Raw genomic sequence first — 13655 nt, 5'->3', positions numbered from 1 at the left:
AGAAGAGAGACTGACAATAACAGGGAGGGAAATGGAAAGAGAGAGAGAGGGTGTGGAAGGGACGTAGAGGGAGGCTGGGCAGATTTATGGCGATTGGTACCTGATTGTTCATACTAAAGCCATTATGAGATGATTAGAGAAAAAGGTGAGGCTTTAAGTCCAGTGAAAATCAATAGAAGCGTCTGGAGCAATTCTGCCATGCCAGTGAAAGGACTATTTACAGTATCCGAGCACCTCCTCCTTGTTACCGTCTGCGGACTGAGAGAAAGGATGAAGGGGGCAGGGAGGGGTGAGGAAGGAGGGATGGGGTGAGGAAGGAGGGATGGGGTGAGGAAGGAAGGATGGGGTGAGGAAGGAAGGAGAAGCAGGGAGGACAGAGTAAGAGGAGGAGGATGGGAGAAGCCCGGCAAGAAGAAGGAAAATTTAAACACGAGGAAGAGAAAGGAGGCATAGAACACGGGAAGCAGAGCGAAAAAGAACAAAGGGGCCCCTCACCTGACCCTATTTTTCCCCACAGCATTTACTACCATCTAATTTAGCCATTGTGTTTCTCATCCATCCCTCCACCCCCCAAAAGAATGGAAGCTCTAGGAGGAAAGGGACTTTTTGTCAACCTTGTGTATGGATGTAGGCCCAGAACAGGGCCTGGTATATGGCTGGGGCTTAACGTGTGCCTGTTGAATAAATGAATGAATGAACAAACATAAACAAAGAACCCCAGGGGGCATCCGGGGAGAAGAGACCGAAAAACGGGGAATAACCAGATGGAAAAGGAGAACAGAAAGCCTGCAGGAGAGAGGGGAAACACAGGAGACCAAAGGCAAAGCCAGAACTAGGGAAATGGCAAATGTGAGGTAGGAGGAAAGCCAGTTCTAAAGACAGTGGGAGGGTAAAGGAAACAATGTACAGTATCGGGCTGCTGGAAACACAACCTGCCCCCCAAATGAGGCACCCCACACACAGACCCTGCAGTGCCCGGCTGAAGCCCACCGCCAGGTTGCCAGCTCCCCTCCCAACGCCAGGGTGCCAGCCAGCCACCAGCCCCTCTGTGTCTGTCCACCCCCAGCCCTCCCCGTCACCCAGGGGATCCAATGAACTCCCCTTCCAGAGACAGCCTGGGTCTTACCTTGTACAGCTTCAAGCTGGCCTCGTGCCTGGAGTTGACCGTGTGCAGCCGCAGCTTCTCCAAGCTATTGGTGTAATAGTCGCAGGCGTTGCACTTGAGGTGGACAGGGTTGCCGATGGCCACGCACTTGAGCCGCCACTCGTTGGCTTTGCCGCCCTCCTTGATGTGGGCCACCAGCTGGTACTTCTGCACGTGCTTGTCTGTCTTGCAGTGCAGCTGGAAGTTGGCCTTGAGCTGCGTGTTGTAGCGGCAGAGCTTGCACTGGTACGCGTCCCCCAGCACGGCCTTCCACTCGTCCTCAGGGAGGCTGCGCTCCACGTGCATGTGCAGCCCCAGCAGGTCCAGGGTGTCCGTGGTGAACTTGTTGCAGACGGCACACTGGAAGAGCTTCAGCGACGGGTCGTTGGCCTGGATGAAGCTCTCGCCCAGGTTCATCAGCTCCTCTGACACCAGCTGCCCGCCCCCGAGCCGCATGTCTAGGGGGGTCTCACCGCCCACTGCAGGGAAGGAGAAGGGCAGAGAATCAGAGGCCAGGCTCACAGCGGCAGCCCTAACTGAGGCACCACCGGCCCTCCCCCACCCTCAACCCAGGTTCCAGCAGAGAAGAGATCCCATTCCAAGCACTGCAAGGTGCTACTAACTGGGAAAAACTGCAACAAAAAATCAACTTGATGTGTTCACATCTTTCCTACGGACATTCTGAAACGTGCGGAAGGCTGTATGTTTGTTTGTTTGTTTGTTTCTTCTTTTGGAAAAGAACGCCTAGAAGAACGTAGGAACCACTTAATCTCTTGAATATTTCAATTCAGCTCCTCGCTCAGACCCAAGAAAAGACAGAAATAAAAGCATCATTCACTGGACATAACAGAATCTGAAACTCCAGTCCCTGAAATGTTGAAGACACCACGCCTTCATGGTGAATCAGAAGTGGGCCCAGAATTTACCTCAGGCAGTGCTATCTAACAGGAACTTCCTGCGAAGATGGAAACATTTTGTATCTGCACTGTCCAGTGTGGAAATCACTAGTCACGTGTGGCTACTGGACAACTGAAATATGGCTAAGGTATAACTGAAGAACTGAATTTTTAGTTTTATTTATTTTTAATTCATTTACATTTAGGTTAGTGGCTACTGTATTGGACAGCACAGCTCTAAATCTGAGATTTCGGGAATGATCTCCCTATTCCTCGTCACACCCCACTGGTCAACAGCCTACCTGCCTGTCAGTGGCACTGGCTCCTCCCACACCTCCCCAAGAGTACGATCATTTCCCTTCCATGAGCCCCCTACGCGGCGCGGAATGTAGGTCTACTATGGGACATGTCACATTCTCCTTTGGCGTATTTCAGCCACATACAGAGCCTCATGCTGGCCGGTGTCCCCATCAGGGTGTAGCCTCTTTAGGACGAGGGTCCAGTCTTCTCCTTGTTGAACCTCTAGAGGGTACATAGGCCCCTGCTCAGAGGCTCAAACGTCTGATGTGCCAGACAAGGTAAAAAGCAGCCAAAATGTTACAGGTTTGGGAAGTTGGATTAAGATGGACAGTGAAAGGCAAAGGTCAGCTCACAGTCCTGAAAAAAAGGGTCTGAGAAATCTCAGCTCCTCCCTCTCCACCCCTGCTCTTTCTCAGTCCATCACTGCCCTGCGTAAACCAGGGACCGGCTCTCATTCACCGGCGGTAAATTGATACTTTCAGCTCTTATTTATAGCACGGGAAAGGCCTGGAAAGAGCAGCCTTCCCTCCATTACCTAGAAGCGAACAGTCAAGCAGAACGCCGAGCCCCGGCTTGTTTTCCGCCTCTCCCCTAAACATACGCACGCTTCAGCTATTACGTCTGCCCCTGTCACTCCCCAACTGATATTTAAACTTGACCTTTTACATGTGGTTGGGCTGAGGTTATTTTTTTTTTTTTTTAATGACTGATTAGAATCCAAGTTAGTGGCTAATCAAGGAAAAGACGTTATTATTTAAAAAAAAAAAAAAAAAGGTTTTCTTATTTATGCTACACAAGGCACTTGGAGCGAGCAGCTCAGTACAGACTTGACTGAGCAGAGTGGCTGCATCTGAAGCCTGTGGACAGTCTAGCAAGACACAGGAATCTTTTGCGCACGCGTGTCAGAAGACTGGGGAAGCTTGCTGCTTGTCTTCTCTCTTGCCATCTCCCCTGGTGAGAGGAGCCATAACTGTGACATTCTTTTTAGGACAAGAGAGAAAAAGAGACAGGGGAAAAAAGCCTAAAAGCTCCATCCCTTGATGGGGACGAAGGCCGGGCAGCATCCGTGAAACACATGCGGTGTTCAGTGAAAGCAGAAACTGCCCGGAGGGGAAGACAAGGAGCAAACACATATTTGTTTCTGATGCCGACCACCTGAAACATCAGATCTTTTTCACTTTTTAAATTTAACCTCAGCACATCAATATTGCTCTAAAGAGAAATTCAGCTGTCACTTGCTGGATGCCTGAGTGAAAATGAGAAGTCCTCGGAACACGCAGAGGAAATAGGTCCCTATTGCCATCCCAAGCTCTTAAAATGAAATGCAAATCAAAGACAGAAGCAGAGAAGCAGTGAAATGTGGGCGACAGGCAAGCCAAAACTCCCTTGAGAACTATACCCTGGAGAAACACCCCTAGGGCTTGGAATCCTACAAATCCTAGGGCTGCAAGGAACTAATTCAGCCCCCAAGAAATAGAGGAACCTCACCCAATTCACAAGCAGGTGGGAGGAGAGCGTCCACATTGAGAACTTAGCGGGTGCCCACTCTTGAATCATGCCGGACAGATGGTCTTGGAGAGGAGTGGGCCCCATCTCCCCACACACCTGACTTGAAGGCTGGAAGCTGACACCCTGGTACCTGAGTCCCGCCCATGAGCACACCCTCAGAGAGGCAGAGGGATTAAAAGACACCTTTTACAATCAAAAGCAGAATCAGAGGAGCTCTTAAAGCTCATGTAGGTGTCCTGTGGCTGGCTGGCTGCTCGGGAAACATGTAGACGCCTTGGCAAGCTACCCATTTTTCGGTGCTGTGCTCAACTGTAGTCCAAAGGAATGTCTGGAAGGATGTTCATCTGGCCTCAAGCCTAATATCTGGTCTACAAATGGAGGCAAATTCAACCAGACCAGACCAAGGGTGCCGAACTTTTCCCTGAAGGCCTCTGGGAAGAAAGCATCCCCAGGATCAGCATCTGTTTGATAACAGGAAGGAGAAGTTTCTGTCAAAGGCAGTATGCGAACATTAACTGTGTAAGCAAGGGTGTAGTTCACACACACTACCTTCCCCCTGTAGAGCCCAGTAATACCTAATAACGCCCGCAGCCTTCTCATAAACGGCCTGAGGAAGAATCAGTTGAGCTGCAGACAGAACTGAAAGTTACGCTCTTTTCATTTGTATACGTTGGCTTCTACAGAGGTCGTGCGACTTAAATTGTGGGTCCAAGTGGACACGTCCTATCATACCCACGCCGGCTTCCGGCATAAAGTATTTGTCGCCCTCACTCCACCTCGACGGCTCTTGTGGCTTAAGGCAGGCACAGGAGGTCTCCAGAGACTCACATCGGCTGACAAGCAGCGACACTGGGAATTCAGGGCCCTCCTTGGCTACCTGGGTAAGGTCTTCAGAAGGAAGCACTCTATCACTCTATTCTCTTTAAGAAATGAAGTCTGGATCCTCTATGTATGTGCATCTGCCATCTGCCCGGAATGCATGATGCCCCGCAGACTCACAGACAGCAGGTGTTAAAAGCAAACTATTTCTCTACCACTCAATACAAGCCTTAGTCAGAATTACTGGTTTTCAAGGTAATTAAAAAGTCTTCATTGTGACCCAGTATGAACCCATCCATTTTCTGTGTCTTCATTCCACTTAACATTATCTTTGATTTACTCCAAGATCTGCCTCCCCAAGATTTTAAACCTCCAGACGAGAAAACCCCAATTCCCATAGGCTTTAAAAAGTGAAAAGTCTTCGAGTACTGATGCCACTCCCAGGTGTGCATCCCCTGTGGTTCACTCTGGGGACGGATAAGATGACTGATCTCTATGCATCCATGATTATCCAGTGGGTAAAACATCTTCAAATTGTTTGGCAAGAAAAGATCAACAGGTCAATGTTCCAAAACAGAATACAAGATTAAAGTAGCAAGGATTCAAATTTAAATGCATGGTAGGAACAACAAATTAAATGCTGTGAAATACAACTCATCAGCAGCAATTAGCACTGCAACACCACACGAATAAAGACGTGCCTACTGGGGAGGTTTAGCCCTCTGGCATGAACCTAAGCCATCCTAGGATAAAGGCACTTGCTCACGCTTTGTTGCCGAGAACAACTCACTCCCATGTCAGGAAGGGTATCCTGTTTCATTCAGGACATCACTGCTGGTCTCAGGAGGTTAGCGGGATCAGGGAATGAAGACCAGGCAGTGTGTGTCCGAGGCACGCGTAGTTGGGGCAGGAGGGGCCCAACCATCACACTGGTCCTCGCGAAACTGGTTTGTACATTTTCTTGCTACAGAAGCTCTCCCCCAGAAATGGTCATGATTCTTTGTACATAAAGAGTCATGGCTTCTGCAGCAACATGGATGGACCTAGAGACTGTCATACTGAGTGAAGTAAGTCAGACACAGGAAGACAAATATCATATGGTATCGCCTATATGTGGAATCCAAGAAAAAGGTACATATGAACTTATTTACAAAACAGAAGTAGAGTCACGGATGTAGACAACAAACTTACGGTTACCAGGGGGTGTGGGGGGTGGGAAGGGATAAATTGGGAGATTGGGATTGACATATACACACTACTATATATAAAATAGATAACTAATAAAGACCTAGTATATAGCACAGGGAACTCTACTCAATACTCTGTCAATGGGAGAAGAATCTTCAAAAAAAAAAAAAGAGTGAACATATGTATATGTATAACTGATTCACTTTGCTGTACACCTGAAACTAACACAACACTGTAAATCAACTATACTCCAATAAAATACTTTTTTAAAAATTAAACAAAGAAAGAGTCATGGCTTTTGGCATTCAAATCCTATCCTCTTGGTCCCGTTCTAGCTCTATTAAGCCAACGGTAAAACGGCCAACCCGCGTCTTCTAACATAGAGCCGTGTTCTCCATGGCAACAAAGGCTCCGTTAACCGGGATCTGATGTTAAAACTGGGCTTTCTTTAATTTACAACTTTAGCATTTAGTCATCTCTCATCTATCACACCACTCCTCACGGCGCCCCAGGGTCATCTAATTCCCAACTATACTGATCACTGGCAACTCATGCAAAGTAAGAAAGAGAAAGAACCCATCTCTTTCATCAAGGTCCTGGTGAAAACACTGGAGAGCTTTGAGAAACGTATCTGGGTGGCTCCCAGTCAGCTCAGAACCAGCCTTGGCTTATTTAAATAAGACACACTACGGTTTCCCGTTCCTCTTCCGGAGATGACTGTCCCTATTTAAAACTCCAGCTACCGTTTCCTGTACATTTCAATAAATATTTAATGGAACCCCAAAGTTTAGGGGAATTGTGGCAATTTTTCAAATCGAGAAAGGGACAGAGAAAGGGGGAATGGGAACAGAAGGGAAAGTTGACCCGAAGCCAAAAACTAGAGGAAACACTTATATTTTAATCCCGGCCCGCGGAGCCGGAGTGCAACCACGTCTCTGCTGAACGCAAATCACCTTCCACAGGCTCACACAGAGTTCAAGGGATTCTTGAGAAAAAGACGTGAGGGCTGGACGCTCAAGTCGAGCACAAAACAACTCTCGAGAAAATAAAGATCCCCCAAATCCACAGGACTCGACAGAATCCACCAAGTCAACACGATCTCGGCCCGCTCTCAGCTTCCCCCGGTTTAACTCCCATCCTCAGAACAGACACACACGGAGTCAGCCTCACCTAGAGCGGGCGTCATGGCGGCCATGGGCCCGGCGGGGTCCAGCTGGAATCCGCCCATCACGAACTGGGCGTCTGGGGCCGCGCTGTCCACCTTCAGGTTGGGCAGGTTCATGTTCTGGGCCAGGTAGTACTGGTAGAGCTCGGCCTCCGCGGGCGAGGGCAGGCTGCCGAGGCCCAGGTGGCGGTTATGTTGGATCTGGGTCATGTTCTGCTGCAGCAGCATCATGTTGTGCATGTGCTTCTCGCTCGTCATGTGGATGCGGAGGTTCCTGGCCACGTTGGTCTCGTAATCGCACACCTCACACCGCCAGGTGGGTTTGGTTTTTGGTTTGGTGGGCGAGGGGGCCCCACAGGAGCTGCCGATACTGGCCGCGGCCGCCGCCGCCGCCGCGGCCGCCGCCGCCGCCGCCCCAGCCGTGTGGCTGAAGACCTGCTCGCCCCCTCCGTTCTGCAGGTTCTGCATGTTGTTGAGATGCTTGTCGGACTGCATATGAATGCTGAGGTTGCCTTTGGTAGTTGTGGAGTAGTTACACACCTCACAGCGGAAAGGCTTGTAACCACACGTGTAGCTCTCGCCTCGGGCCAGCCGAGGGTGGGGCTGCCCGCTCTTGCAGTAGACGCAGGAGCCCCCCGGCTCCGGGTGCTTCTCCTTCATGTGCGCCTCCAGCGTCTGCTGGTACTTGTAGTGCCAGTTGCACTTGGGGCACTTGAGTGTCTTGCACGAGTTGCGAGAATGCATCATAGTCATGTGGCCGCCCAGCGAGCGGGAGGAGCCCAGGACCGTGTCGCATTTGGGGCACTCCACGCCACTCCCCGAGGGGCACTCCCCCACCCCAAGCTCGCAGAGGGAGCCAGCATGCTGGTGATGGGGGACGAAGCCCCCATCGTCCCCCTCTGTGCTTTCATTTGGTTCTGGTGCTGTGGCATTGTCTTTATTGGCACTTTCATCAGCAAAGTCCAGCCTCCTGCCGCCCTCTGCCACGTTGGCCCTGACGCCCTCACTGTTAAAGCTTAAACGATTCCTCCTGTTCGCACCATCAAAGACAACAAAGGAAGAAGCGGAATTAGAACTAGTAGAAGCTGCGCCCCTCGACAGGGTCTGGAGCACATTAGGCATTAAGGGGGAGTTAGAAATGCTTTGGTTTGAGAGAGCAAGGTCCTTTTTGCTGCTACTACCTGCTGCGGCCCCAGACTCCTCGGGGGGCCTGTCCTCCAGCTCGTCGTCCAACTCGCTTGGAAAGAGTCCTTTGCAGCCCTCGTCCTCCTCCTCCTCCTCCTCTTCCTCTTCCTCGTCCACCTCCTCCTCCACCTCCTCCTCCACCTCCTCCTCCTCCTCCTCCTCGTCCTCCTCCTCCTCGGCCTCCTCCTCGGCCGGCTCTGCTTTCTCGGAGAAGCAATCCACATCGCCCACCTCGTGCTTCTCTCCTTCTGCTGCCCCAGAGTCCTTGCCCTCTGAGGATTTGGTAGGACTGGAGGCCAGAGGCCCCAGGGGGACTGAGGTAATGGGGGTCTTCAGGACTGAGCTGGTGAGCCCGCCAAGGTTCAAGAGGGTGCTGGGGGTCAAGATACCAGCCTGGGGCTGCTCGGGGCCGGCGGCAGGGCCGGCTGGGAGAGCCTCCTCCCCTTCCATTCGAATGCCACTAAATTTACCATAAAAACTGTGTCCGGGGCCTATGAGGTTAGCGGTGGAAACTAAAGGGAGTTGAAAGTTTTTGTTTTTTGGTTCCAGAAAACTTACAAGGGGTTCCTTGTCTTTGCCGATCCCTTGGATGATAGCGGAGATGTTCTTATTGCTAAGAAGTTTCCGCTCGTCTTCACTCAGGGTCATTCGATGGTCGTGCACCGCATGGGTCACAAACGAACGGACGTACCCAAAGGAGAGTTTGCACAAGAAACACATCAGGATGGGCTTCCTCTTGCCATAGAGCACGAAGCCATCAAATCTGGACAGGTCCACATTGTTGGGAACATCTTTGGATACGCAGGAGCTTTTGGCAGAGCCGTCACTGTTCAGGTAATCCTTGTTGCTTTTGTGTCGCACGTCAAATACGCGGAAGCTGTGCAGGACGGGGCTGAGCCCCGTCAGGGCTGAGGTATTCGGGAAAGCCTGGTCTGGGCCCTCAAACCATTTCCCGAAGGATGAGGCTATGTGGAAAGTGTTGATGATCTGTGGGTAGACGGGCGCAGCGCAGGAAGGGTCCCCCTGCTTGCCCGCCGAGGCGGGGAGAGAGTTCAGGAAGAGCGACGGGAGGGGCCCGCTGCCGCCCCCGCCCCCGCCCCCGCCCCCGCCCGGGGTCAGCTGGCTCAGGCTCTCGACGATGTAGGCCGAGCCGTCCGGCTGGTACACGATCTCCCCGGCCAGGTTCTCCACGTCACTCTCCTCGTCGCCCTCCTCGCTGCTGTCGCCCCCGCTCTCCTCCCGCAGGGGCGGCGGGGGGCGCGCGCCGGGGCAGCGGTGCTCCATGTAGGTCTGGAGGCTGGCGAAGGAGGCCGAGCACTCGTTGCAGCTGACCTCCTTGCCGGCGGGCTCGGCCGCGGGGCCGGCCGGGACGGTGCCCTCCGCGAGGCGCTCATTGAAGGGGGCCCTCAGGCCGTCCAGGGGCCCGTGGCTCTCGCTTGCGGACTGCTCCATGCTACTGGGTTTGTCGGGGAGGTGGGCGCTGTTGGGTTCAGTCCATTGCTGGTGCTGAGGGATACCGCACCCATTGTCCTTCCCCGAGACGACAGGCGAGTCACAGCCTTCCATGGTAAGGCCTGCGTGGAGCTGTCATTGCACCCAGTACCGATCGGACCTGAAGGGCGGAGGCAAGGGGGAGAGGAGGGAGAGAGGGGGAAGAGAGAGAGAAAGGAAAGAGGTTAGGAGGGCCGAGGCTAAGGTCCCACACAGAGCGCTCTAACAGGCTTCTGTCCACACCCACAACAGAGACCACAGGGCAGTGGGGACCCCGGCCGTCGCCCCACCCCGTCGAGGCGCAGAGGGTGGGCGGCGCCCCTGGGTGTCATGGCCGGGGTGCGTGGCAGGAGCGGGGGTGGAGGTGCGGGGAAAGGGGCATCAGGAGAATCCCTCTTTGTCTTCAGACTGTCGGCAGCTCTACCCCTGGAGACGGGTTCGAATCTGTGTTCTCTGCAAGCACAGCGTCAGAGTCGGGGCCGGGCGATGAGCCACAGGGGAGGAGGAGGACCGCATCAACTCGCCAGGCCCCGCCGAGGACACAGAACAGCGGCCCCGCTGCACACAGATCGCAGCACAAAGCCACCCCGGCTGCCCGCACTGCCTGGGGGCCCGGGGGACGCCAGGGAAGGACAGACAGGAGGAGGAAGACTTCGCAGCCCTCGAGGAAGGATCATGAACCTGGGAGGGGATACGCCATTTGATTTAGAGGCGAAGCTGTGCCGTTGCTCTTACTGACCAGATTTCTAGTTTGAGAAGCTCACGGAGAAGCGTTGAGGACTATGGGGCTCAAGGGCAAGCGTGCAGGCCTGGACGAGCTCTGCGAAGCCCCCAAAAGGGCCCACGGCTGCATTCATCCTCTCCGAGTCTGGGAGACATCGTCCCATTTTACAAGCAGTAAAACTGAGGGCCTAAATCTAAAAACGAGGCCAATGCCATCCGGGCGCTGAGGAAGGCGGATCTCCCAATTCCCATCCCGTCCCTACAACCCACAGAACACCCTTGCTTGTGACTCAGCTGGTTTCAGACTCAAAATATGTAGGTGCAAAACGTGAGCTTGATGTTTCTAAGAACCGCCCAGACTCTCAACGGGCCGACTCCCCGCCAGCAGAGAGGATCTCGCCCTGTCTGGGTGAGCCTGTCTGTTCACCACTGGCTGGGTGGTTTCTGCTGTCAAGGATCTTCGCGGCGAGCCGAGATGGCAGCTGGGCTCCGCCAGCCCCCGCTCCACACCTGCCTCTTAGTTATTAGTCGCTACCCAAAGCAGCTGTCCTTCAGCCCTGGGGCTTTTCCGTTTCCGACTCCAAAGTGCCACTAAGCTGAATTTGCCCTCTGAGACCTTGCGTCCCTGGGGAGGGAGACATCAGATCACCCGCCACCGCTCTGCTCCTGTGGCAAAAACATCACAGGAGTATTTCTTCCGTCCGGCCCCACTCCAGCAGGCAACTCAGCGCCTCCTCGCACGGCCCTGACCATTCGCTGCAAATCCCAGGCCACCCTCCCGCCACACCTCCTTCCAGGAGAACACTTGGCTGCTTCTCCACTCACCATCTCATTCACACACAGTGGATGAAGGTTTTGGCTGGGTTTGGTCTCCCTCCCCACCAACCCCCATCTTCCCACTCTTTTTTCATTGCTTGATTCTCGCCTGCACAGTGAGCCAATAGCTCCCCCTCGGGAAAAGACGGGGGAGGCAGGTTTACCAGAAGTCTCAGGAGAAACAACTTTTCGGAAGAACGGGTCACGTTTTGTTTAAAACACACACACACACACACACACACACACACACACACCCCACCTCTCAGCATATAACCTCAAACTCCATTACAACAAGGTTCCGTGTGCCTTAGAAAAGACATATTGACTTTAAACAAAGATAACATAACCAAACCAAACAGCAAATGCAATGAGACTTCCTCGCAAGGCTCAGCTGGGATACAGGTGAGAATCCAGGGTGGCTCTTCCTAAGGATGCACATAATTGGCTGGATGACATCTGATTGACAGCTCAGGCCAAAAAGGTTGGCAGGCCTGAAGGGGCGGGAGGGTTAACAGCCCGATTGTAAAATCAATGTCATAAATGCTTGGTAAGTTACAGGAACATGCGGGAAGGGGAGGCCACGATTGATAAAGGAGAACAGCTTTGATGCTTCGCCAGGGACTTGTGTATCGACAGCAAAGCCAATCTCCTCTCCAGCCTGGACTGGGCTAAGAAACCTGCAAGCATTTACCAATTAATTGGTGGGCTTTTCTTGCTCTGCTCTCTTCTTCTTCCTCCTCCACAAATCATCCAGCTAAGGGACTGGGACTTCTAAAAACTCACCTAACTTTGTTTTCTATTCCTCAGCAAAAGGTGTCAAGAAAAGATGACCTTATAGGCAAAGACAGATGCGCCTGTCACGGTGACGCTAGCCCCACGCGAGGGGACACACAGGGGGCCACTCATTCGCAGGGGCGACAGCCCACTGAGATGCTGGTGGGAAAGAAGGATCCCACTCTGGACCTCAGGCACCAGTTCTGGGCTTCCTTTCAACGCTTGCTGGCCAGGGCAATCAGAAGCTCTTACAACTCTGCTAAGTCACGTGTGGTCCAGGGCCAGTGAGCTCACCAGTGAGCCTGTGAGAAACGCAGACTCTCAGATCAGAATCTGCATTTTTAATACAAATGCCCAGGGGATGTGCATTATTAAAGCTTGAGTGAGACACGTTCTGTTTTACAACATCTTCACCAGACCACCAGCTCCTCCATGCCTGGGACCTGCACTGGTAGGTAACCACGCAGGGTCAGTCTTGGGCCCGCCCACCAGTCCCTGGGAAGCGCAGGGATGCGGGTGGCCAATAGGGGACCAGAGCACAGAGATGAAGAAATCTCTTAGCCCTGCCCCATCCTTCAGCTCCAGGACCTCAGGCCCTCTACCACTCTCCTACCCGGCCGGCAGTTCCTTTCACTCTGTTTATCAGCCAGTCAATAAGAAAAAGATAGTTCTTACTTAAGGAGGCAGAAGTCAACTCAGCAGGTCGATCGGCACTCTGTCTGTAAACACGGTTTCCCGTAAAATCAATGATCTTCAGTTACGGAGGGCAGCCTGGGAATCCAGCGGGTCCCCGTGCTCTCACAGCCCCCATACCCGCGGCTCTGCACCCCTCCTCATCCTCCAGTACCACCAGGGCCAGCTCACACACCACAAACCCGCAACCCCTCCTGCAGCCTGCTTCCCTCCAGCCATTTACACCCCAAAATCCCCTTCAAACACAGACGTGCTCTACTCATGACCACCAGTGTTGTACGCAGCAAGGGTTTTTGTGTGTGTGTGTGGTTTTAAGAATTCAGTTAGATTTCAATTGAGCACATCTCTCCAGTAAGAGAGTTAAAGGGAAGAGACAGGAGGGATCTAGCCTCGCACTCTCTGCTGGGCACCTCCCTCTGCCGTGTGAGAAGTCATCTTGCACAGAAAAGTTCTAACGTCTTCTCCTCTCACAAGTTACAGCTTCCTTGGAACCTACCTGTAAAGCCCCTGCATCTTTGCCAATATCGGTCTTTATTTTTCAAAGATGGTTTAAAATTATAAAACTCCACCCTGTCATCCTGGGCGCCACCCCCCCCCCCCCCCATCTCCCTCTTTCAACTGAGAAGATGTGATGTGACAGCTTTATCCCATTCCCTTAAGGAGACAGAACTGGGCTCCACGCAACAGTTACAGGGAAGCCGGGGTGGGAGGTGCAGTCACTCGGACGGGGAGGGGCTCCACTGGTGCGCCAGCTCCTGGAGAATTAAACATGAACAGTCGCACTGTGTAATTTTAAATCGTTAATTAGCACAGGGTTAATTAGGCGGTCCTTTCACAAGAGGCAGTTTGGCAGAAAACCAAGAAAGGAAACAAAGGGTAAGAAAAGAAAAACAAAGAAGAGCAGAGACAGCAAGAAGCTGTTGCCCCCCCGCCTCGTGAATAACCCATGCAG

General features: G+C 52.7%; 1 protein-coding gene across 3 annotated transcripts in view; it reads right to left on the bottom strand.

Moving 5' to 3' along the window:
- The window catches only part of ZFHX3 (zinc finger homeobox 3), a 251991-nt gene that overhangs the window by 155850 nt on the left and 82486 nt on the right, over positions 1 to 13655 (bottom strand). For 2 of the 3 annotated variants that reach the window (XM_059905642.1, XM_059905643.1), the window contains exons 2-3: positions 7027 to 9818; positions 1127 to 1623 (exon numbers count right to left, since the gene is read on the bottom strand). In XM_059905642.1, coding sequence (XP_059761625.1) covers positions 1127 to 1623; positions 7027 to 9772 — 3243 coding nt within the window. In that variant the 5' untranslated portion in view covers positions 9773 to 9818. Of the gene's footprint in view, positions 1 to 1126; positions 1624 to 7026; positions 9819 to 13655 lie in introns of those variants that run through there. The other variant, XM_059905644.1, reaches the window with a different exon arrangement.

This window comes from Balaenoptera ricei, chromosome 19, assembly GCF_028023285.1.
Source record: "Balaenoptera ricei isolate mBalRic1 chromosome 19, mBalRic1.hap2, whole genome shotgun sequence".
Taxonomy (NCBI): domain Eukaryota; kingdom Metazoa; phylum Chordata; class Mammalia; order Artiodactyla; family Balaenopteridae; genus Balaenoptera; species Balaenoptera ricei.
Note: the sequence above shows the minus strand (reverse complement) of the source record. Positions and strands in the feature narration are given on the sequence as shown.